At 40.7% G+C, this 26,483-nt stretch overlaps 1 protein-coding gene, 1 long non-coding RNA gene and 1 other non-coding gene across 3 annotated transcripts; 1 reads left to right on the top strand and 2 right to left on the bottom strand.

The window, feature by feature from the left end:
* Positions 1 to 11,036: 11,036 nt before the first annotated feature.
* LOC108959103 lies at positions 11,037 to 13,047 on the bottom strand. Its single transcript, XR_001986619.2, has 2 exons — positions 12,894 to 13,047; positions 11,037 to 12,113 (listed from the first exon to the last, which is right to left on the bottom strand). It is a non-coding gene; the product is annotated as an uncharacterized LOC108959103 (long non-coding RNA).
* Positions 13,048 to 14,371: 1,324 nt separating this feature from the next.
* LOC108959235 lies at positions 14,372 to 18,896 on the bottom strand. The gene is made up of 13 exons (XR_005550571.1): positions 18,742 to 18,896; positions 18,342 to 18,628; positions 18,057 to 18,260; positions 17,661 to 17,794; positions 17,505 to 17,550; positions 17,267 to 17,409; positions 16,943 to 16,985; positions 16,769 to 16,830; positions 16,488 to 16,592; positions 15,840 to 15,915; positions 15,369 to 15,481; positions 15,060 to 15,119; positions 14,372 to 14,974 (listed from the first exon to the last, which is right to left on the bottom strand). It is a non-coding gene; the product is annotated as an uncharacterized LOC108959235 (transcript).
* Positions 18,897 to 21,874: 2,978 nt separating this feature from the next.
* Positions 21,875 to 24,439, top strand: LOC104443173. Its single transcript, XM_010056513.2, has one exon. It carries the CDS (start codon positions 22,033 to 22,035, stop codon positions 24,181 to 24,183), a length of 2,151 nt encoding a protein of 716 aa, XP_010054815.2. The 5' UTR covers positions 21,875 to 22,032; the 3' UTR covers positions 24,184 to 24,439.
* Positions 24,440 to 26,483: the final 2,044 nt, after the last annotated feature.

Raw genomic sequence — 26,483 nt, 5'->3', positions numbered from 1 at the left:
CTGCTTTGAATGTAAGAAAAAGGGACACATCGACCCAACCTGTCCTCTTCTAAGGAAGAAGAAAGGAAAACTGAAAGATATCGAAAAGCTCTCAAAGCTGAAACCGGAGTGATACGAGTGCGAAGATAGTGATGATGATTATGCCAACATATGTCTAATGGCACAATCGGATTCAGAATCAAACTCCGAGACTAATTGATTCGGAAAGTGAATTCGAGGTAAGTAACTTTAAAATCCCTATTAAAGTTTCAAAATACATTGATGAATTATGTTTTAGTCTTAAGACTTCTCTTAAAAGAATTTTAGAACTCAAAAAAGAAAATTCTGCTTTAAAACAACAAGAGAATGCTTTGGAGGAAAAAGTGAAATGCTTAGATCGAATGTTTCTTCTCTCAAAGAAAGTGAAAATAATCTTTTAAAAGAAAATGCATTCTTGAAAAATGATATTTCAAATATTACCAAAAGATTTTCTTTAGGTTCTGAAAAACTGGAGAAAATACTTTCTGCTCAAAGACCTTATTTCAATAAATCTGGATTGGGAATGACTGCTGAAACCATTCCTTTAATCGATTTTCCTAAAGTAAAAGAAAGAATCAAACAAAGACCCACAAGAAACGCTTACTAAAATCATTTTGAAATGAACTTTGTAAAACTAGTAGGTCGCAATGCTCTTAGATGTTCAAAATGCAATAGTGCATATCATTTTGAGAAAGAATGTCCTATGGTTTGGAGACCTGTCAATAAAGTCTGGGCAAAAACCGTATATCAGACTAACTCAAAAGGACCCAAGAAAATATGGGTACCAAAGAAAGCTTGAGTTTCTTTTTGAATGCAGGTCACTATCAAGAAAAAAGTGAAATGGTATCTGGATAGTGGATGCTCGAGACACATGACAGGGGATTCAAATTACTTCATAAAGCTCGTTCAAGTGAATGGTGGAAAAGTCTCATTTGGAGGAAACAACAAAGGAAAAATAGTGGGAGTTGGAACTGTAAAGATTGGGAACCTCACAATAAGCAATGTTTCTTTAGTTGAAGGGCTCAATTACAATCTGCTCAGTATCAGTCAGCTTTGTGATGCCGGTTTTAGAATCAACTTTCAAGAGGGTATTTGTTCAGGAACCAGTAAAGACTCTACTCAGTCATTCATGGGTCGAAGACATGGGAATATCTACCTCTTGGACGTGAAACCAGATGAATCGCAATGTCTAATCTCAATCCAAGACGAAGCGAACTTATGGCACAAAAAACTTGGGCATATCAACATGAAGCGAGATAGCCAAAATCTCAAAGCAAAGAAGCTTGTTCGTGGTCTACCCAATTTATCATATCAAAAGTCCGATCTATGTACACCATGTATATTGGGAAAACAGGTAAGAAATTCATTTAAACCAATAAATCAAGTTTCCACTAACCGTGTACTGCAGCTCTTGCATATGGATCTCTTCGGACCAACAAGAACGCAGAGCATTGGAGGTAAGAAATATTGCCTAGTAATTGTGGATGACTACTCACGATTTACTTGGGTATATTTCTTGGCAAGTAAGTCTGAAACTTTCTCTTACTTTGAAAAATTTGCTAAGAAGGTTCAAAATGAAAAAGGGTATGTCATTTCAAGTATAAAAACAGACCATGGAGGTGAATTTGAAAATCAAGACTTTGCAAAATTTTGTGATGAATCTGGTTTTCAACATTTATTCTCCTCTCCATATACTCCAGAGCAAAACGGAGCTGTGGAAAGGAAGAATAGATCTCTTCAAGAAATGGCTAGAAATCTTTTAATTGAAAGCAATATCTCTTTACGATTTTGGGCTGAAGCAGTTTCAACATCATGTTATATTATCAATAGAGTCTTTCTAAAGCCTATTCTAGAAAAAACTCCTTATGAACTATTTAAAGAAAAGAAGCCAATTGTTTCATATTTTCATGTTTTCGGATGCAAATGTTTCATATTGAAAAATGCAAATGATTGAGTTGGTAAGTTTGAAGAAAAGTCGATGAAGGCATCTTCCTTGGATATTCAACCACAAGTAAAGCGTACAGAGTCTACAACAAGAAGACTCAAACTGTGGAAGAATCAATGAATGTCAAATTCCAAGATTCCATTCAAAATGAATCCATTCAGACTCATCTTGAAGAGACTGAATCTGCTCCAGACTCAACAAAGTCTAAATCTCAAGAAGCAGCTTAGATTTTGAAGGATCAGCAACAAGTAACTGTTGAAGATTCAAGTGAAGGAAGTGATCATCAATCAATAAGCAATTGAAAACATAAGTCCAGTCATCCTAAAGATCTTATTATTGGCGACATCAATGAAGAAATACGCACAAGATCCAAAAGGCGAGAAGAGTCTAGTGCCGTGGCTCTTATTTCTGAAACAGAACCCAAGAGCATAGAAGAAGCTTTATATGATGAAAGCTGGATTGAAGCTATGCAAGAAGAACTCAGACAATTCAAAATTAATGATGTCTGGGAATTAACTCCAAAACCGAAAGATAAATCAGTTATTGGAGCTAAATGGGTTTTCAGAAACAAGATGGACGAGAAAGGTAAAGTCGTAAGAAACAAAGCAAGACTTGTGGCCAAAGGATACACTCAAGAAGAAGGGATCGACTATGACGAGACTTATGCACCGGTAGCAAGGTTAGAAGCAATTCGTTTATTACTTGCATTTGCTTGTCATAAAAATTTCAGGTTATTTCAAATGGATGTCAAAAGTGCTTTCCTAAATGGATTCATCCATGAGGAAGTCTATGTGGAACAACCACCAGGGTTTGAAGACCCAAGGAAACCAGACTCAGTATTCAGACTCAAAAAGGTCTTATATGGCTTAAAGCAAGCACCTCGAGCTTGGTATGACAGATTAAGTAAGTTTTTAATTCAAAATAGATTTGTTAAAGGTAAAGTGGACACTACTCTTTTTATTAAAAGAGAAAGCAAAAGTTTTCTGCTTGTTCAAATATATGTCGATGATATTATCTTTGGATCCTCTAATGAAAGTCTCGTGCAAGAAATTTTCTAAGACTATGCAAGATGAATTTGAAATGAGTATGATGGGTGAGTTAACCTTCTTTCTTGGACTTCAAATAAAACAATTGGAGGAAGGAACTTTTATTCATCAAGAAAAGTATGCAAATGAGCTTGTCAAAAAGTTTGGTCGGACAATTGCAAAAAGGCTGACATACCAATGTCAAGTTCCTTGAAGATAGACAAAGATGAAGAAGGGAAGAAAGTTGATCAAAAGCTGTACGGGAGTATCATCGGATCTCTTCTTTATCTTACGCTTCTAGACCGACATTTTGTTTAGTGTTTGCATCGTGCCAGATTTCAATCAGACCCAAAAGAATCTCATTTAAATGCAGCAAAGCGTATTATCAAATATATCTCATCAACCTCAAGCTCTGGTCTCTGGTATCCAAAAATGGGAGACTTTACTCTTCTTGGATATTCAGACGCAGACCTTGCTGGATGCAGAGTCGATAGGAAGAGCACCTCGGGTACTTGTCAAATACTTGGAGGCAGGACAGTGTCTTGGTTTTCAAGAAAGCAAAGTACAGTAGCTCTCTCTACAGCAGAAGCAGAGTATGTAGCTCTCGGAAGTTGTTGTTCGCAAATTCTGTGGATGAAACAACAGCTAAGAGACTTTGGAATTAAAGACTCATGCACGGAGATTAATTGCGACAACACCAACGCTATCAATCTCACCAAAAATCCAATTCTACACTCAAGAGCGAAGCATATAGAGATTCGACATCACTTTATTAGAGACCATGTTCAAAATGGAGATGTTTCAATTCAATTTGTTGACTCAAAGAACCAACTGGCGGATATATTCACAAAGCCGTTGGAGAAAAATCAATTTGAATCTATCCGTTCCAGACTCAACATTTTGAGGTATGAGGAGATCAAAGTCTAAATACTTTCAGACTCAGACATACAAGACTTTAACTGTAAGTTAGTCTTGGTACGACCGTCAGACTGTAAGTTAGTCTTTCTCTCTCTCTCGAATCTTATCTTGAAAAGGTACGATTGGTAACCGTGTTTTATTGCTATCTTTAATCGGCGTAATTTTTGCATTGTTTCTTTTTCCAAAAAGAAGTTATTTTTGAAATGGCTATTTTTGCGGAAAAAGACAGTTATTTTGAAAATGCATTTTTTTTTAATTTCCTTTGTGACGGTTCGTTTATTTCTCTTTTTAACCGATCATGCACTCTTCACTTTACTCTCAAAAACCCTAGAAAGCATGGATCCTCCATTCCCGTTTGTCTTCTCTGTTTAATCTTCAAAAAGTTGTCATCTTTCTTGGGAAAGTCAAGCAAGGAATCTTCCAAAACTCAAAAGATGTCATCTTCAAGAAAGTCTTCGAGAATCGCAAGCAGGAGACCACATCGAATGAGTGAGGGGCCTACGCACTTCGATCTTACTGAAGAAGAAGTGTCTCCAGAACAGCAACCGAGCCCACAACATTCTCAGCAACGTCATTCTCCTCCATCTAGTCCTCAAGGCGTTGATCATCAACAACGGGAAGAAATCATCGAGGATGCGAGACTTCGTAAGAGTTCAAAAGCCCGCTTATATTTACAAGCTATATCGTGCCTTAAAAGGAACTCATACTCCTTTGAACTATGTTGATGATTTTCTTAAAGACAAATGATATAAGAACGAATATATCTTTCTCGCGAAAAATGGAAAGTTTGGGAATTGCTCGTAAAGGGGTGGTGAGGAAACCCTTGCGAATATCCCAAGTGATTCTCGTGATCGGGGCCGAATCTTGTAGATGGGAATGATGATGACAATTTGTACAGCCTATTTCAACCGAAAATGGGTATTGCGGTTGAAAATCAAGGAAAAATGGGAGATTTGTTCAGATCGAAGGAACAAAAGGATCTCGTACTCGAAATTGCTGAAGCGTGGGGTAATAAACCCTAGGAGTGTGGATTTTGATTTTCTGGATGCTGTGAATGTGAACTTGAGGGAAAAGTTCAGTTATCTTCAATTTGAAAAGTTCTACTCTGACTCTACCGAGGCCTATGCTAGATTAACTGCATATTTCTATTCAAATCTTAGCTTTTTGGATGCGAATAGATTCTCTTTCAGCGTTAAAGACCAAGACTATGTTGTGGATATGAATATGCTAGCAGATGTGTTAGGAGTTGAAAGAGGAAGATATCAACCAATTAAAGTTTCCATTGCTCGGGCCACACTGGAACTGGTGAAGGACAGGAGAACAGATGAGAAGATCACCTACTTAAGGATGAGTGCATTCAACATCTTGCTTCACAAGATTGTGATTAATTGCCTCCGACCGAAATCAACTTCCAAAACTGATGTTTCAAGTTCAGAGGCAAAGTTGATGTATGACATCCTCTTTGGGAAAAAGTTTTCTCTCCCTCACACTGTTATGTTTCACATGTATAGAGCAATGATGAAGGACAGAGGTCAACTTCCTTACCCAAGCCTTGTTACGAAGTTATTCAGACATCTGAATATTCAGCCTCCGCAAATCTTTTGTGTTCGACCATGCGATCATATGGTGGTAGGACTGAAAATGGTGACCAAAATGCGTCTCGAAGGAACCGAGAAAGGAGTTGGAAAAATTCAAGGAGAAGACTCCGCCAAAACTCATCAAACCTCTTCTCCATCCAGCTAAAAGAAAAGGGAAGGAGCCCATGGTTGCTCCATCCAAGAGAAGAAGAGCTCTCCTCGTTGAGGATGAAGATGATGAGGAAGACATCACCATCTAATTGCAATGGCTCTAATCTTGAAGAATTTAAGTTCGTCTTGTTCCAAAATGACACGAAAGAATCGGAATAAATGACGCTTTTCCAACTTTCGAATTTTTGAAAGAAGCAAAGGAGAAGGAAGCAAAGGAGAAGGATGCGAAATCATGCTCAAAAGGAGAAGGAAGAAGAAGAAAGAGAAGATGCATCAACTTACTTAAACTCAAAAAAGCGGAGGAGGAAAGACTCTTGGTATCTTCGAAGAAGAAAGAAGAAGAAGAAGGAGAACCGAGGAACTCTCTTCTCCACAAAATGTCTTTTTGTAGCCAGCATGAAAACATGGGGGGGAGATCAAGAGAAAGGAGGGAAGTCTTCATATCCTGATGCAAGTGAAGGAGTCTGTTTTTTCTTTTTCGCTCACTGCGGACCCGGTAAAGGATGTTTATGCCTCTCAATTTTAGAAGAAAGGTCATGAAGTTTCATCGCCAAACCTGCGAGATTATGCGATCTAGCATCGTCGCATTTACTCCATCGATCGGGTCGAAGCAAGTACTCAGACTGATAATGCAGCAAATTTTCGCAGAATCATGGATATTCTCTTGGAGATGCGAGGTCAAATTTATGCCTTGGGATGCGAAGTTCAAAACTTGCAGAATGCGGGTCAAGTTTCTTCATGTTCATTGAATGATAAGATCCAAGCCCTCTCGTTCAGATTCAGGCCAATGCCAAGGGTGAGGAGATTGCACAACTGAAGGAAGACTTGAAAAGGCTGGAAGGCATCGTTCAGTCTATGGAAGATTTCCAGCTTGTCCGCATTCCCAAGCAATCTTGACTTCATCTCAACCTTTTTAATGCTGACAAAAAGGGGAGAGATGCAAGATTTGATCAAACTTTCAATCGTTAAATTTTTAATCGTGTGGACTGTTTGTTGGATTGTTTGACTTTGACTGTGTGTTTGGATGAGAACTGAACTAGACTTGGACTTGACTGCTTTTATTAACTACTATTGATATCTTATGGATGGCTTTATCGTATACTAATCTAACCTATTTTCTGCTAACCTATTTTCTGTGGTTGCAGATTCTAGTGTTATTCATTTAGCCATTTATCTCTATAAGATATGCATATGTGTTTGAGAAATGTTTTGCAGGTCAAAGTTATCCAATCTGCAAGAAAGTTTTGTCACAATCAAAAAGGGGGAGATTGTTGGAGAAATATTCTTGAAGTGTTTTGAAGTTGACAAAACGTTTCCATCAGTCTAGTCTGAAGGCTTGCAGACTCTGCTATTTAAAGTCTGAAGATCTCCGGACAGCCAGACTCAAGACTCAAAGTCTATCCTCATTGACAGTCTCTAATCCGTTGAAGAAAGGTTATCTAGAATTGAATGTTCCGTCAAGGATTTAACCTTATCAACTGGAGAAGATCTCGTGGCTGGAAAAGACGTAACGGAATCCTTTGATTGATCGAGATTGACTCGATGATTGAAGATTCGATGATTGCCTAAATATTCTTGGAAGGTTCTACTTATGGAAACCGAGATCCTGATTGTATGGGCGAACAGGATTGATGGGCTATCGACACGTTCCTTTAATAGCTCGAACAATCTTCCTAATTGATTCTGTCCAACGGGTAGATTGGAGGAATTCCTTTGGAAAGTGCCAACGGGTATGATGACATAAAGGAGTATATAAGGAAGACGGTCTTAGTTGTTCTAGGTGTGCGCGATAGAAGAATTCCAAAGTCTGAAGCTCCTTTTTGTTTAGACAATCACTTTGAGCGAATACTTGTATACAAAAGAGAGTCTATATTTGTGAGAAACCTTGAGGAGGTGTGGTAGAACATCTACACTGTGGAATCAAGGCAAAGCTGTGCTGTAACTTCTCTTTTGATCATAGTGAAATCCAGCTGGTGGGCTGTCGGTGCGGAAGAGTGGACGTAGGCTTGGAATAAGCCGAACCACTATAAACCCGTGTTCAATTTTCTCTTCCTTACTCTCTTTACTTTGATCGTACTTCATTTTCATTAATCATAGTAAACTTCCTTTCTATCATTCGCCAAGAATCGCTTCCGTATCTCGATAAATTGTTTGTGCACCTATTCACCCCCCTCTAGGTGCTTAGAACATGTCATATTCACCGAGTGCTCTCGTAGCGGCATTGAGGGCCGGACAGAGAGCGTGTGGTCCGCCGCTATTCTCCTCGGAAGAATGGCGAAGTGATGAAAATCCTAAGCCGGAGGGAGCTTCCATGTCGGACTCCGACCAATTGGCGAGCATTGACGAGTGGCGAGCAATGACGAGCGTGCCTTGAGTGACCTAAGGAAGGCTTTACCAACGAAGCCATTCACGGATGAGAACGAACCGTCTTCTCTCGTCGCGGAGATCGCACTGTCTATTCGGTATTCACAAGTCTAGGGAGGAAGCTTGAACTAGCCTACGAGTTTTACACGTTTCTTTTTTCATCCCGGTAAGGATCTGAATGATGGTCGAGGAATGGGCACTAGTTGTAACGACGAGCATTGCAAAAAGAGCTGTCGAATGTACTTGAGGCATATCTCTTGCTGATGTATAGTAGTAACATTACCGAGGTAGGAATATGATGACTCTTTGAGCACGAAGTTGCGATTAATGTCATTAATGTCAAACTGGTAGATCTTATTTGCGCCCTAATAGAGGAGGAGGAATTAGCATTATCAATAGCATCAGAATCAGGATAAAAAATTAACGTTCATCTTCCAACCTACATGCTAACCTAGTTAATGAAATAGCGAAAATCACGAGGGCGGTCTCTTCAGAAGATCCTTCATATTTTTGTAAAGGTTTTTGAATTTCTTGGTTGCGACGAGATCTTGGGCCAACAAAAGCCACTCTTTGCACTTGCTTCAAAGTATGTCTCATGATCTGTTGATGATCCAGGCTCTTGATCTGGTGACATGTTTGTCCCTATTGGCTTGCCACTAGAACTGAAGGTTGCTAAACTATGGTGCAAAACAGATCTCTCTTCCACACACAAAAGAGATCTCAACTCTAGCTCAATTTATTAGCTAATCTCCAGGCAATCGGATTCAATCTGCAACTTCTAAACAGCTAAGGAAAATCAAGAGACCGAAGATCAAAATGGAGCATAACTTTAAGACTATGTCATTGAAGAAGCCCCATTAGAGTATATCAAGTCATGTTGACGATGGGCATCTAATCAGTTCCCAACTATCAATTATGACTACTTTAGTTGATCCTTTTTTTAAAGCCAAATGAGACTTATCTTGGCCACTGCAGAGTAGTTCTACATCATTTCCTCACAAACCAAGTAATGAAAAAAAAAGAGTAATGAAGAGTGGTGGGCCTCGGTCTCCAAGAGGGTTTTGAGAATAAAAGGATATTCTCATTCATGACCCGGCATTTCGTAGTTTTATCTTTTGAAAGGCTGCAAATCCAAAGTTTAATAGTCTTTTTATGCAACGCGGAGAGACTTTAAGTAGTCATGTCGATCTTACATCATTGTCAAACTTAGAGCTAGGTCTAGCTACTTCTATTACAGGGATGACAAACATGTCTCGAATGATTGAGTGAGTGCATAATGGCACAAACGTTAGTCAAAGTCTCAGTTTCCCTGTGTCAAATTGTGTTTTACACTGCATGCATAGGTACCAAGCCAAGACCGATGAGGCTAGTTAGAACTCGAAATTTATAATGTTTTATTAATTTTTTAGTTCAATCAGCGCTATGATATATTTTCATACCCATTTATTCATCCTTTCGATGATCAAATGTCGTCTTTCTAATTTTTCCATGGCATAGTAATTCATAGAATAAATTTTGGTTGATATTCGACATGTAGAAAACATATCATATGTTAGATATCTTTGAGTGAAATCTTGCTAAATTTGGTAGGTCATAAAAAACGTGATACCAATCTAATTTGATTAGGGAAAAAACTTGTTTTGAAAATCGTATCTAGGGCTTAAACGGAAAATAATTTGAAATAAGACAGAAAATTGAGCCAGAACCATTTTAGAAAAGAAAGAAGGTTGACTATTGAAGAGGGGTGTATCATTTGTTGTCATCATCATCACTTCTTATCTCGCTTTCAAATTTTTACCCTATCTCCTTATAGGCAGGGAAATCGAAAACCACACTTAAAACTAATTCGTCTTCACTCCAACCTTCTGAGAAGGTGGAGATTCGATTCCCACCTCCTCCTTTTATGTTGGAAGGATGGTCACTATGGCAAATCGTAGTGATTAGTTTCACTTAATTAAAAAAATGGTTATTATTAAAGATGGGCATTGATAATGGAGTAGTTGGAAATTACTGGAAATACACAAAGCCAAAAGGCTGCCTCGTATCCTTGATTAGCAGCTTCCAGCTTGCCTCTCGATTCTTCATCTGCTTGCGAACTCATGCTTCAGTTCGATTACTCAAGAGGTTGGAACGTAGTAAAGTTTGAGTCTTTGTCTTGGGAATCGATCGCTGTTCATCTTGGTGCTTTGTCTTCGACGGTGCTCATGCTTGAATTTGCAAAATCCTGGGTTGCTTTTCTCTTTTGTTGTGTTTTTTTATTTTTTGTATGTCTGATCGTTGGTAAATTCTATGCTCAGGGTCGTGAGAAGGAGATAAAGTTTTGAGCTTTTTTAATTTTAGTTTTTTTTTTCAATTTTGTTCTTCTTCCTTCTGGGTTAGGAAACTGGCTTCACATCCTGAATTTGACTGTACTGCTATGTTGAACTACTCTTTAGATATATGGTGTGGAGGGATGGGGTGATAAATTGAAGGGCTCTGTTTTTGTTATCATTACTCCTTTTTGATATGGTATGCTCGATTTTATCAGTTTTGGCTTATGTTTTTGGGGGCTATGGTAGCAGGTGGAATGGCTAAGAGTTACTTCAAGCAAGAGCATGATCTTGGTGCGTTTTACTCTCCCTTGGGTAGCAATTCGCTTTTGTGGTTATTTTATTGCTAAAGCTTCGATTTTGAACGTGTGAATTAATAAAACTGTCCTGTAAACCCAGAGAAGAGGCGGCGGAGGCTGCCAGGATAAGGGAGAAGTACCCAGATAGAATTCCGGTGAGAATGAAAGTTGGATGAACTTGTTATGATTCATGCTGATGAACTTGTCTTTGGAAAATTTAGCCTTAAGTTTGCTTCTTTGGGAACTTAAGTATCTAGTTATACTTTTTGGCGTACTTGATTGTTCGCGCGCATCATCTCTCATGTCCTCAAGGACTTGCAGAGTGGAAAGGCAAGCTCGCAGTATTACTTTGTCCAGCATTTTAGAATTTCAGTAACAATATGAGAAATTAAGTGGTTTATGAACTGGAGTAACTTGCAGAAGGATCAAAGTGATATCATTCCAGCATAATGCAATAATGACCAAGAAAGCCAAAATGAAAAGGAATAGACATTTACAAGCTGTGATTATCCGTTGATCGTCTCCAGGATTTGAAAAGTACAGGCGAACCAGTCCATTCTTTCTCAAAGAGAATCTGAAGTGAAGCTTTCATATCTCTACAGGAGGGAACCTATTTCGCAAGGCAAATGTAGATTGGAGAACTGCACAAGGGAGCAGAAACCTCCGAAAACAGGACCTTAGAATCCAAATCTTGCCAAACCAATAGCACGGTCCAGGCCCTCTCAATCAGCCATAAGGCAAGGTCTACATATAAGTACGATCAAAAGTCTAAATGACCAAAATTTGCAGCGTCACCTCCTCTGAAAACCCTTGTCCTTAAGTAGATTTCCATCCCTTCGGCTCTTCTCTAGCATCAATGACCTTGCCCTTTCTTTCTCCTGCTTTTCTCTCTTCATCCGTTCCTCCCTCAGCTCCTCCAATGTCTTCTTCCCACTTTTCTTTCCCTGCTCCTTCTCATCCCTCGACGGCCCTTCATCCCCAAATTTCTCCCCATCAACGTGATCACCCCGTTTCTCAAGATACCATGGCAATTTAACTCCTTTTCCAGCAATCCCATATCCCAATCTATATTTCTCATCCTCTGCGGTTACCACTTTCGGCACCTCCTCTTTCTTCATCTTCTACCTCTTGAATACATCCCTTTCATTTCCTGCCCCATTTTTTGGTAGTTCAACTGGGTCGAAAATCTTAATTCCCTCAAAGACATTGATATGGCCAGACTTCTTGTTCGTCCCAGCTGGCTCCACTCGCTGACTAGCAGGAGCTTCAGCAGGTTGACTGGCAGGAGCGAAGCCACGGGCAGCACGAAGCTTCTCGAGACAAACTCAGCATTGTGCTTCCTCGCTTGCTCTCGCTTCGGCTGCTCCTCTTTCACGGCAGCCTCTTCATCTTTCCGGACCTTCTCTCCGTTCTCATAATTGTACACATTCCAACGTTTCTGGGGAAGGATGTTCAAATCGCCATGACCATCCATCTCGTCGTGCTACCTAGAGATTATCATGCACGATAGAATTCAGTGCATTTCAAAGGCCACATCCAAAAACCATCTTATGGTCAGGCAAAAATTAAGAAGCATCACATAAGCAGCCTTTTAACAAGTTAACTTCCATTGGAGCCACGGCCGTCAATGAACGAGAATGAACTTAAATCTCGCTGATAAATGCACAAGCATAGTTCAAAAACCTAAAAGCCAGGCTTTCCCAACGGTAGCGAATGGAATGTGCGAACGGACGAAGGGCCAAGAAATGAAGAGAAGTGGGCAAAAATTCTTGCTTTTGGGCACATCCACAGCACAGCTAAGCGCAGGGAAAGCAAAATCATCTCCTGGCGAGGGCACACAAATGACAAAACCGAGTGGCGCGACCCAATCGGTTAATTCCAGTAGCGAACTTCGGCAATTCTTGCGAGCGATAGAAATCTAGCGCACTCACATGCCAACCCACCCATGCTAGTTCAACAAACGATCGGCACCGAATTAGGATGCAAAGGAACAATCAGACGGACAGGCCATAGGGCTAGTCACTTCAAAAGTCAGAAACAAAAGGCTCTTCCTTTCCGATGAATTCAATCCTGGGCTGACGAAGTTCCACACTAAAAGGTATTAACGATTCGAAAGAGAGGGAAAAAAAAAAAAACCTCGGCCACCCACATCCCCAGTCGACAAGAAGAGTCCAAAACACACGCCAATTCAGCCAATTATTCCGACAATAGAGGCGCAGAGAATCAACTGAAACGACACGCTGCTGAGAGATGTACAAAGCGATTACCTTGCGCGAGCTGAGATGCGAACAGCATGAGGGGAGAAGAGGCTTCTTCCGCTGGGAATGAATCGAGGTTGATGAGATCGAGCCTTTCTCGACGACGGGGGTGTCCTTTGCTCTCGTTCGCTCTGATGAATAGGAAGGAAGCGATTCTGGTCTTTTTCGGACGCCGACATGGCAATTTGAAAGAACGAGCTGACCCATGTACGCGGGTAGTTACAATACAACAAAATTTGTATTATTGTAATGTTATTGTATTTAATTTAATAGTGTGGGGGTATGGTGCAATTAGGCCATATTTTTCCTCAATTAAAATTCCTTACACTAATTTATTGATAAAATCAATTCTTTTAATTTACTTGATTTGTAGAAATTAATTCGTTAATCATCTTTGGTTGCTTGTCGATCACTCTTTCAATTTGCTTTATGAAGCGGCAAAATCTTATCAACGGCATTGATGTATTAATATGGCACGACATGCCTTGACCCACGCACAAAAAGAGAACGAAAATGAAATTGCATGAGAGAGAGAGAGAGAGAGAGAGAGAGAGGAGGGAAAAGAGAGGAGCGGACGAGGATGACAGACCCTCATCAAACTTGGCAACTCCTCTCATGCTCCGATGAGCTTGGTAGATTTGGCAACAAATTAGGCATCTGCATGAAAAAGGTGAAATTAATTTTATTTTGCTAGATTTGGACGCTTTTCAACAAACATTAATTACATGATATCCCTAATAAGAATGAGTAGTTTTAGGCCCCAGGTTCCAAGTTCCAAATAAGCTCTACCTGAAAATTGAAACCTATCCGTTGGAAGAGGTTAAACTTGCATGCCTCGAAACGTGGAATCTACTCTATCCTAGATTTCGAATCTACTCTATCCTAGATTTTGAGATCCACCTAAATTCCACATGTATTATTAATTGAATGATTGTAGTGAATCATCACATTTAATTATCACTACTTGCTGTTATAATCCATTGATTACAACTTACTTCTAGACACATAAAGAATATGAAACGTTAACATAATAAAAATCTTGGTCATAAAATGGAAGCTCAAACAAGTGGTTCCAAATTATTTACTTATCATTGGACGCTATGAAATACCACATGATTGCTTAAAGACATAATATATATATATAAAACTTGATTTAGGTTCCAAGGTACCCGTCAAAACTAGGTTCCGAAGTGCTTGTCCAAATAAGTTTCCCGATTTTTAGAATATATAAACTTACTTGGCATACCTTGAAATGTGGAACTAGACAAATTTTCATTCCTAATTCTACACTAAAATTATGTTCACCTCTAATCCCTAAAACAAGGTCGATATATCACATGATCGCTGCACTCAGGAAATGAGTGTAAATACTGATCTTGCCATGGCAAAAAGCATTAGCCCTTCTTTGCCAATACTACTTCTAGTTTGTGCGTCGACCGCTCTAACCTTACCGAGTCAGCATATGATTGCTTGCCACTATTCAAGAATAAAATCTTTAACAAACATGCCATCATGCCATTGAGAATAATTGCGGACAAACAAGAATTTGACTCAGCTAAACCATAAGGTTACAAAGAATTGCCAAGAACAACTTGTCAAAGTTAAATATAGTGATCGACCTAAAACAGTCTATAGCATGAGCCATGTCATTCAGAGCAACTTTTTTTTTCCTTTTCCTTTTAGGTGTTGCACACTATAACGACATGCAGAGGAAGAAGAATGCTTTAATCAACTGGGAAACATGAAGTCCCTACACTCCATAGCTAGCATCCTCTTCAAACCAATAGGCGGCGACGAACTATACAAGTCGGAGATTGCGATTCTAGCTGACCAACTAGTCAGATCATATTCTTCCATTGACGACGCTGCTGCTGGACTTGAAAACCCAGGATCTTGAAAGTCGCGCCAGCAGCTCTCTCTCTCTCTTTCTCTCACCATAAATAGCTGTACAGGAACCGATGCCTGGTTTCTCCCCCGCCAAGGATAAGAAAATGAATTCGCTGATCTGAACATGCTTGCTCCTTTGAGGATGCCTACTCACAATATACGCACTATCTTCCGCACTGGCATTCAGAAAATTCATTCTGTGCCTAGTTTTGTCGACAGGTCCTAAATTAATCGATCAGCTTTTACATGAAATTTCCAGGAAGAAATATCGAGTGCGAGTGGTCTCACCATGAAAAATGATCTTCGCAGCTAATAGACCCTCTTATAATAGCAAGTCCTGCTCCTTTCCTGGATTGGACAGGCATTAATTGGAAATTTATTATCTTTCATCAGAAAGCACAATAAATGGACCTGGCTACTGAAGAACTTGTGTAATATTGAATACCCTAGTGGGAAATTATCACCTGTTACTGTCTAAACCCCCAACCAACCCAAACGTGGCTGACCCATCCCGTAGAATAACGCCAGCAATTCAAATAAATTAAAGTAATTATACAATGCAGGAAAAAAAAAAAAAAAAAAAGGAAGGCCACGTACCAACTTGCAGTACACATATCATAGAATTTGTCAAATGCTTTGTCAAAACAGTAATGGCAACCCAAAAGATCAGATATATCTGTCACTTTGCATGTTGCTTTACTGCATTTCACCTGCTAAAAAGAAAATAAGTAATCTGAAAGACTGGATTTGTGCAATGCAGAGAAATAGGATCTCAAGGCGACCTATGTCAGGACTACTTGTTTAATGAAGCAGCACATTCTTTTAATCATTTTGTGCAGTGTGAAGGATTATAATCTGAAGTGACTTATCTCAAACTACTTGTTCAATGAAGCAGGCACATTGTTTACATCATTGGTTTATTTATAACATGGGAGTCACTCTGTCGAGAGAATCTAGGATATCTTCCAAATGGTTTACTTATAAATACAAATTTAACATGTCATCAATAAACTAACTGATATAGATATCGCTGCAACTAGACTAGACGAAGGAGCAATAAATCCTAACCAAATGCTTGAGCTTGTGAGAATAATATCGTCAGTGAGAGGAATTCATTCTAACGTGCTCATCCAAATGACCTGCACTGAGAAATCCTCCATGTGAGTGCACAAAATACTTAAAAAATGTATGTCAATACACTCTATGGGGCTTCAGAATGAATCAATCTCCTAAGTTACTGTGAGTTCTATTACTTCAGTCACCACTGTAAACAATATTTGATTTAAAACGAAGTGCACTAACATAACATGACCATCGTCCCCCATAAGCATCCTTATCCTGCCATATGCTACCCAACCTAAAAAATTCCCTTTATAGAAATCAATGGAAGTTGCTAATGATATTACTGCCCATAGGCTCACTAATGACCAGATCCCCGTCAAATGTCCCAAAGCAGATTAATAATAAGTGAAAATGGAATTAAAGGCTCCCCAACCCCTAAAACACCAGTTTAAAGTAATATCAACAGCAAAAACATTAAAAGAAATGTAACTTGAAGAAGACAGAACATACCCACACAAAAGAAATAAATATTGTACCCGCCAGAAACTAGTCCCCAAATGCCGCTCAAGTAGTCACTGAACAAGCAAACTGATGCCTCAAGCAGCAAAGGCAACCTATGATGCTACAGTAATTTACCCAATAACAGGCACTTACCCATCACATATTACTCTATTACAATCAAGGCAAGTCACCAAACTATACGTGGATTGACATTCATTGCAGCTTGCTGCAGACGAGCTTTTCCCTATCTGCTCGCATCTGGAATGAACATTAAGCAATAGAAAAAGAAGAGAGGCATTGAGTGCTTCGACAGCAGTTGACATAAAATTTTAGAAACAAATTTGTGCGATCCTTAATATACACCAAGGGTGTGAATAGCCGAAGAACTATAATAACAGGGAAACAAGATGAGACAGATTCAGAATTCTCGAAACCTTCTATAAAGTCCCAGAAGATCTTTGGGTATGGAAGTTGATTTGTTTTGTCCAGCTGCAACCTGCATGACAAGGACTTTTTCACGTCATGCCAGTGGAAACAAGGAGTAAAGAAGTTGAAAAACAGATTATCACACCAAAGAAGGGAAGCTTATAACTTTATAGGGCACTCACCAAGCAATCTTCAGCAAGGTGCCCAGGCCTCTGACAGCTAGCACTACAATTAACAAAGATTTTGTGAGCAACATAGCACAAATAGGAATATAATGTGGCCATGTGATGAAAAAGATCCACGAAACCTTTTCCCTTTCTGCACATTGAAAACCACAGGGAGTACGCAGGTCCAAAAAGAAAATAAGTAGTAGAAAACATAATGAGTTAAACAAGATTCATCCATTCTCATAGCATGGAAAATTTAAAATACTTGCTTCTTTATCCAGGATTATCCATTTAAACAGACTGAGAAGAACAATGACAAGTAGCTCTAGCAAACCTTACCATAGATAAGTGGAGAGACTGGATTTCCTATTGGACCACCAGTGCCGAACATAATCCCAAGCATCATTTTCTTCTTCAGGCACAGATGATCCAGAAACAAACTCAGCTGAAGCTGTGACCGGACTTTGGTTGCTCAAGGGATCCTGGAATCCAACATTATAAAAATCAGAATGTCAAAACTTGGAACCATACACCCCTTCTTGAACATCATATATCAAAAAGGCAACAGCAAAATGACCTCTTTAAATTTAAGAGTCTGTAAAAGCACTGCTTTGCACTCCAAGCTGCAGATATCATCATCAGTCTATCTACACAAACAAACATTATCTAAATGTCATCTAGCCAGATGTCAATAATAAGAAAGTGCTCAGAACTCCAGTTTACAAAATTTCACCTCATCGCAAATATATTCTCCATTTTCACCACACACCAGGCAAACCGGTTCTCCGGGCAGGGGAAATCTTTGCTCACTTCTAATCTTTACCTAGATTGCTTTTCCATTGGTTTGGTCACCTTCAACAATATTACCTACAAAATGCACATCAGGTAAACGTTTGGAAAAGATACCAAGTCAAAAGTTTATTGCATATTTCCTGAACCTGTAGATGACATAGCTAATGAAATCACTAAATCAATTATGCAATGCCCTAACAGTAAACAGGTCTCAGGTTATCACAATTGGCCAAAAGCAAGAAAACCCCCTGAGAAACTTTAGATTCATGTGCCAAATTCCATTTTCTTGGCAAGTCACCAGAGTCTAGAAGAAACAAGAACGGATTTTAAGACAAACCACAAATTTCAGTCTCCTTCTCTTCATCCCTTTCAGAAGTGCTTCCATCGCCTGCAAGAATGGCAACAATACAAGATTAACATCTAAATTGCACGAGCAATGACATCTAAATGCTTTGGAGACATGTTTATCCCTATCAACCACAAATCCCAAACAGGAATTACTTGCGTAGTCAACTAAGTTCAAACCCGAACTCGAAGCCCCCTACAAAAGGGAAAGCAACCCAACTAATCAGTAATCAAGAAAAACAATCTCAATCGCCAAACTGTAAGGGAGCAAAATTACCAGAACATCGGGAGTCAATTCCTGATAAACCTGACCCGTGCTCTCCTGCTCAATCAACTCGACACCGTAAGAACAGAGATACTACAAAGTCCACAATTGCCTGCTCTTTTGGACGTATTCCTCATGCGACATCGGCCGATCGTCCTCCACGGCGACGCCGCTCCCGCCACGCGGCGCTTCAGAGTCCCGGCGGCGGCGGCGGCGGCGGCGGCGGCGGCACTCGGCATTCTCGTCGTTTGGAGATTCTCCATCGGTCAAGGAGGCGCTTCCGGTCACGATGTTGTAAGCTACCGGTTCAACACGCCCAAACGGATCGATAAGAAAACCGGAAAACGAATTCCGGCGATGTGATCGGCTCGCATTTTGCAGCCGAGCGGCGAAAGAGGAGGGAGGAAGTTACCTTTGAGGTTCCGAAGAGCGGAGGAGAGATTGAAGTCTCCGTTGTAAGCGAAAGAAGGATTCTTGTAGAAATTGGTCCTCGTCCCCATCCTCTCTCTCTACATTTGCCGAGTTTCTCTCTCTAACAGCAGCCGCTTAGAACCAGATTCGAGTATGGAAGACGAAGGAGAAGAAGAACGACAGTCGGATCGGGCGGCAACCCGAATCCAGCAGGAATCTCGGCCCTGCACGGCCCGACCTGAGTTTCCGTTTCGGTCGAGAACTAAGTCCGGCCCGGCCCGGCCCGGACCGAGTTGCCATATTGGCACTTTTTTTTTTCCTTTTCTTAAAAAATATTTTATATTGTAAGTTCTTTTTTGACTTTTCATCTCCATGCTTTTGCGGTTTTTCTAATTAAGCCTCTTTCCCTTTAATTTGTCCATTAAATCTTTCTACTTTCTTAAATTTTGTAATCAAGTCATTTCTATGCTACAGCTTGCAAAATTCATTAGGCAGGGCTATGGAACAATGCCACAGTGAAGATTTTTTTCCAATAGGGACATTCATGTAGACTTCCACATGACCTAAGATTTATCCACACCAGACTTCAATGATTGTCCTATTGTGTCTACGTGGGACTCCGCATACATATTTTAGTGTCTTCTAATGGTTGATTGGATTTGATGTCAAAGAAACTTTATCAATAATTAATACTATTAAATATCTCAAATTTATACCCTAAAAGACGGTTACCTCAAATTAATTTATTACCTCATAAAAAATTCACAATAATTGCGCCGAACCATTTTCCATCTCACAAAAATATTCAAGCTAGCATCCCTAATTTCAAGTCTACCATCAATACATATGTGCAAGCAAGCACGGACACGTTTAGAGGGCCTTTGGGCCTCCGACACGTGTCGAACACCCCGACAAGTGTCGAACACGCTCGGACATGGTTGGATACACTCAGACACGTGGTCAACTCTTTTCGACACGCGTGTCGGAGTGTATCTGGAGGTTTGTGAGCAAATCTGCAGATGCAAAGGGAAGAAGGTGATGGAGGGTGGAAGCAAGGGTGAGGGAGTTGAGTTGATGCTACGAGCGATGGCAAGGGAGGGCTTCGACTGTTGACTACAACATGGAGAAGGCTGTGACCGCCGACTGCAACGTCGAGAAGCCTTCTCAATCGTCTTGGTCAGCTACGACCGTCAACTGCAATGCCGAGATGAAAAATTGCAATGCTGCGATGGAGGGTTGGACGCGAGGCTACGACGGAAAGGGGGAATGGAGGTGAGGCAGCGGCAGGAGAGGTGGAGACCGAGCAAGGGAGAGGAGAAAGAAGGCGATTGCTAGGGTTTTTTCAATTTTAGGAAGAAGAGCAAGGAGAGAGATGACGGCCTTTGGGGAAGAAAGAAAGCCTTGTGCAGCGTGACTTTGGGAAATGACAAGCATAGGCGGTGGGTGGGGTGGGGGAGAAAACAGAAGTTGAAATAAATGGGTGGGACCCATTTAGCCCTAAAAAAAATATTGAACATTAAGTAACTTTATTAATACATGGTAAGGCTAAAAAATAATTAAATAGACGGGTTAAAGAATTATTTCGAAAAATAAAAGAATTAGATGTTAAATAATGATAAATTTTGATCATTGTAGAAAAATATAAATTTATTTTGACTCTAATCTTTTATTAGTTATTTATTTCATCGATAACTTTTGTTAAAATCAAAAAATATCTTTCCAATTTTTCATGAATAAATTTATTAATGTTATTAGTATAGATTTATTATAGGCTCTTTTTTTTATTATTTATTTATTTATTTATGAATTTAAATAAATTAATTTAAATATATTATATATATATTTAATATATAACGTGTCGAATTCTTTTTTTTTGAAAAATGATATGTCGGCGTGTCGTGTTACGTGTCACGTGTCCGTGTCGGTCTTACATAAAGCATATGTGTCAACTTACGTGGATTGAATTTCTCATTCTCCATATCACTTCATACTTGAATATGATCCAGATAACGACAAAATATATCCGTCGCTAGCTTGGGTCTTGTTTGATACCATCCCCGGGACAACTATTTTTGTTCTTTTGTTTCCCGGAATGAAAAGAACAGAAACTCGTCTGGTAAAATTTTTGTTTTCGAGAACAAAAAAATTTTTTTGTTCTCAATAAAAAATTTGGAACATAATCAAGAAGTAGAAAAATTTACTTCATGTTCCTAGGAACAAAACCTAAAATCAGTTCATGTTTTTTTCTTTTCTCTTCTTCTCTTCCCCCTTCTTCTTCTTCCTTTTGGCCAGTTGCCGACCTCGACTATGGCCGGCCCCAATGACGTTGAGCCACGGTGAGGCTTGGCCTCACCCAGATCTGGCAAGGCTGAGGCTTCCCTTGGCCAGGCGGGCCTCTAGCAAACTCACCAGATCTCGCCTAGCCGTTTGCCAGCCACAGCGATGCCAATGACAGGCTACAAAGAAGGAGGAAGAAGAAGAGAAAAAGAAAAAGAAAAAAGAGAAAAGAGAAAAATAAGAAAATTATAATAAAAGCATTAAAAAATTAAAAGAAACAAAAGAATTTAAGAATTCTACTAAGTGCATTTCTATCTCGGGAATAAAAATTTTAGACGATTCTGCAGCGCGTTTTTACTCAAAAATTATTCCCAAGAGTAGAATTAGAAAAATCATTTTTAATAAAAGTTGTTCCGGAAACAAAATTATTACAAAACGTACGCTTAATATCCCCATCATATTTCTATTTTAGCAAATCATCTGTCCGCCTCATACGAGAGAGGTAAACCGTGGTGCTGTCACAAGCAAAACGTTGTTGTACTAAACCTTCGTGTGACTAAAATTGTTTTCTTTTTCTTTTTTCATTTATAATCTTAACCTTTGCTCTCCATCTTCCACCCAGCCTCTTATTTATTCGGAAAAATAGAAGAAGAAAATCCCGACAAGAAATTGTGGATGTCAGACGTGATATCACAGCCCCCCATCTCTCCACATTTATTTGGCAAATATTCAGGGACTATTTGCATCTTTTTTTCAAACTCGATGGCCAGAAAATTGGAGTTGCAAAGGTCCCACAAAAATCAAGAAGCAAGCATCCTCTTTTGAAATGGAATTTAATTGCAATTGACTTGGAAGTTGACGTCTAGGGCAATGGGCCTGCAAAAAATGGAACTCACTTGACCGTTCCCACGCGCATTGCAATCTAAAGCCTTCCCCAGCAAAACACGGAACCGCCGCAGTCGCAGAGCTTCGAAGGAAACAGGGGAATCGATACCAAGAAATAGCGACGGCCATCATGGGCGGTTGCGACGGCGATGGAAACGTCGACCAGGCCGGCTTCGGCAAGCCCATGCCCTGGATCGGCGTCTACATAGCGGCTGCTTCCCTGGCCTGTGCGATCGCAATGGCGGCGGACACCGCCGCGGGCTTCCGCTACCGGCAGCTCTGGTTCCCAAGCCGCTACTTCGCCCTCAACGCCATGTCGCTGAGCGTCATCACCGTCGCGGTCAAGCTCTCTGTCGACCTCAACACGCCGATGCCGCGCCGGGAGGAGCAGCTCGCCAAGCTTAGCAGCTCAGTCCTGATCTGCACCGTGATGGGCAATTCGATGCCTTCTCTTGGGTCGATGAAGAACAAGGAGCTCCTGTCCAACGTGATCGCTTTGGCGATTCTCGTCATCACATCTTTTGTGAACATCTGTATACAGTTGGGCTCCGGAGCGATCTTCGACTTCGTGATGGAACATGCCTTCGTCATGTTCCTGATGCTGCTGTTGCTGGTGACCCTGAGCTTCTCGTCCATGATGGTCCCGACGAGCAAGCGCTACTTGGATATAAAGTATTACGAGATGCACGAGCCAACCCTGAAGGACAGCTTGAGCCGGAGCTGCGACAACGTCTTCAACAAGCTTAAGGAGGACCTGTTGAAGTATGGGATGATGGCCCATTCCTGCAACCCGCAATTCATCGTGGCGCGGTCCGTGACATGCACTGCTTCCGGGGCACTCTGCCTCCTGAGCGCGGTGACCCTGGCGCAGGCGATGCTCCGGTCTTACCTGGCGTCCTGGACGTTCAAGTTTGACTACTGCCATGGCGAGTCAGACTATCAGTGGTCGAGCATGGCAATTCTCATCACGCAGACTATTGCAGTCGGGATCGGCACAATCGCGCCGGCATTACGATGGTTCCTCCCTATCAGATTCAAATGGCAGAGGCGGGGGAACAAGAGCTACAAGGATGAATTCAAGCCCGAAAAGTATTGGATACAGCAATTCATAGAGATTAAGGAGCGTCCGTTCAATTTACACATCCGGAGCCGGCGGTGTCGCAAGCTCATCCATGACTCGAAGAACGTGGTTTTGGATATGCTCATCAGAATACAAGTCGGGATCGTGTTGGGAAGCAAGGCCGTGAGGCTGATCTCCATTCTGTTCATGAGCCCGATCTTGTTGTTCTGTGATTTGTGCTCCGATCTGAGGAAGAAGTTCTCGCCCCCAGAAGGCTCGGCCTCAAAGCCGGACTTCAGCCAATATATTTTGCATCTCGAGGGCGAGGAAGAATTGGTGCACGTCATGATGCGGAACAAATGCGACACCATCGAGCGTTGGATCGAGATGGGGAAGAACAATCAGCCCAAACATCTCGTGCAACTTTTGGAAGAGACGGATCCTCGTGGGTTCCCAGGGGTCATGGACTTCGACAGCGATGCAGTTCCTCCCCTGGATTCTGCAGAACCACCGAACAATTGGACACTGCCGATTGCGACCTTAACGAGCATAGCGGTCGCCATTCCAGACATTGACCCATCTGCCAGAAAACGATTGCTGCGTGGTGTTCGCGAGGGCCTGATGTATGTCAACATTGTAGAAGAAAGGCTGTGCGCAAAACAAGAATTGATGAATGCCCGAAAGGCGGCAAGCATTGTGTTCATGGGAGTCGATCTCTTCCACAAATGGCTCGATGTAGATCTCCGCAAAATTTCCCTCCAGGTTAACACCACAAAGGATGTGCTCGAAGAGCTTGCGTGCACCGCAAAGGACGTTTTCGTCAAATTCAAAGCCGTACCAACCCATGGACATTTAATGGAATCCACTTCGGCATGGCCCGTCAATGTACGGGCCGCACATTCCATGTACCGTATAAGCGAGACCCTGCTGCTCGATTGCGAGAGCAGCGACCGTGATATGAGCAAAAGACTCTTTGAGAAGCTATCAAGGATGATCTCCGATATTATTGCAGCCTGCCTCACCAACTTAGAACATGCCATATTCATCGAGTGCTCTCGCAGCGGCATTGAGGGCCGGACAGAGAAGGCGTGGTCTGCCGCTATTCTTCTAGGAAGAACGGCAGAAGTGATGGAAATCCTTAGCCAGAGGGAGCTTCCATGTCTGGGCTCCGACCAATTGGCGAGCATTGATGAGTGGCGAGCAATGACGAGCGTGCCTTGAGTGACCTGAGGAAGGCTTTACCGACGAAGTCATTCACAGATGAGAGTGAACCGTATTCTCTCAGCCTCGGAGATCAGTACCTGTCTATTCAGTATTCACAAGTCTAGGGAGGAAGCTTGAACCAGCCTAGGAGTTTTTACATGTTTCTTTTTTCATCCCGGTGATGATTTGAATGATGTTCGAGGAATGGTTACTAGTTGTTGTTGAAGTTTTTACTTGTGAGAATAATATCGTCAGTGAGAGGAATTCATTCTAATGTGCTCATCCAAATGACCTGCACTAAGAAATCCTCCATGTGAGTGCATAAAATACTTTTAAAATGTATGTCAATATACTCTATGGGGCTTCAGAATGAATCAATCTCCTAAATTACTATGAGTTCTATTACTTCAGTCACCACTGTCAACAATATTTGATTTCAAACGAAGTGCACTAACATAACATGACCATTGTCCCCATAAGCATCCTTATCCTGCCATATGCTACCCAACCTACAAACTTCCCCTTATAGAAATCAACGGAAGTCACTAATGATATTACTGCCCATAGGCTCAGTACCAACCAGATCCCCGTCAAATGTCCCAAAGCAGAGTAATAATAAGTGAAAATGGAATTAAAGGCTCCCCAACCCCTAAAACACCGGTTTAAAGTAATATCAATAGCAAAAACATTAAAAGAAATGTAACTTGAAGAAGACAGAACATACCCACACAAAAAAAATAAATATTGTACCAGCCAGAAACTCGTCCCTAATGCCACTCAAGTAGTACTGAACAAGCAAATTGATGCCTCGAGCAGCAAAGGCAACCTATGATGCTACAGTTATTTAACCAATAACAGGCACTTACCCATCACATATTACTCTATTGCAATCAAGGCAAGTCGCCAAACTATGTGTGGATTGACATTCATTGCACCTTCCTGCAGACGAGCTTTTCCCTATCTGCTCGCATCTGGAATGAACATAAAGCAATAGAAAAAGAAGAGAGGAATTGAGTGTTTCGACAACAGTTGACATAAAATTTTAGAAACAAATTTGTGCGATCCTTAATATACACTAAGGGTGCGAATAGCCGAAGAACTATAATAACAGGGGAACAAGATGAGACAGATTTAGAATTCTTGAAACCTTCTATAAAGTCCCAGAAGATCTTTGGGTATGGAAGTTAGATTTGTTTTGTCCAGCTGCAACCTGCATGACAAGTACTTTATCACGTCATGCCAGTGGAAACAAGGAGTAAAGAAGTTGAAAAACAGACTATCACACCAAGGAAGGGAAGTTTATACTTATAGGGCACTCACCAAGCAATCTTTAGCAAGGTGCCCAGGCCTCTAACAGGTAGTGCTACAATTAACAAAGATTTTGTATGCAACATAGCACAAATAGGAATATAATGTGGCCATGTGATGAAAAAGATCCACGAAACCTTTTCCCTTTCTGCATATTGAAAACCACAGGGAGTATGCAGGTCCAAAAGGAAAATAAGTACTAGAAAAAATAACAAGATTCATCCATTCTCATAGCATGGAAAATTTTAAAATGCTTTCTTCTTTATCCAGGATTAACCCATTTAAACAGACTGAGAAGAACAATGACAAGTAGGTCTAGCAAACCTTGCCATAGATAAGTGGAGAGATTGGATTTCCTATTGGACCACTGGTGCCGAACATAATCCCAAGCATAATTTTCTTCTTCAGGCACAGATGATCCAGAAACAAACTCAGCTGAAGCTGTGACCGGACTTTGGTTGCTCAAGGGATCCTGGAATCCAACATCACAAAAATCACAATGTCAAAACTTGGAACCATACACCCCTTCTTGAACATCATATATAAAAAAGGCAACAGCAAAATGACCTCTTTAAATTTTAGAGTTTGTAAAAGCAGCGGTTTGCACTCCAAGCTGCAGATATCATCATCAGTCTATCAACACAAACAAACATTATCTAAATGTCATCTAGCCAGATGTCAATAAAAAGAAAGTGCTCAGAACTCCAGTTTACAAAATTTCACCTCATCGCAAATATATTCTCCATATTTGCCACACACCAGGCAAACCGGTTCTCCAGGCAAGGGAAGTCTTTGCTCACTTCTAATCTTACCTAGATTTCTTTTCCATTGGTTTGCTCGCCTTTAACAATATTACCTACAAAATGCACACCAGGTAAACGTTTGGAAAAGATACCAAGTCAAAAGTTTATTGCATATTTCCTGAACCTGTAGATGACATAGCTAATGAAATCACCAAATCAATTATGCAACAGCCCTTACAGTAAACAGGTCTCAGGTTATCTCAATCA

The sequence above is a fragment of the Eucalyptus grandis genome, chromosome 4 (assembly GCF_016545825.1).
Source record: "Eucalyptus grandis isolate ANBG69807.140 chromosome 4, ASM1654582v1, whole genome shotgun sequence".
NCBI classification, from domain to species: Eukaryota; Viridiplantae; Streptophyta; class Magnoliopsida; order Myrtales; family Myrtaceae; genus Eucalyptus; species Eucalyptus grandis.
This window is presented reverse-complemented; position numbering and strand designations above follow the sequence as displayed.

Coding starts and splice junctions, on each gene's coding strand:
- LOC104443173 (XM_010056513.2), top strand. CDS start 22,033: ATGGGCGGTTGCGACGGCGATGGAAACGTCGACCAGGCCGGCTTCGGC.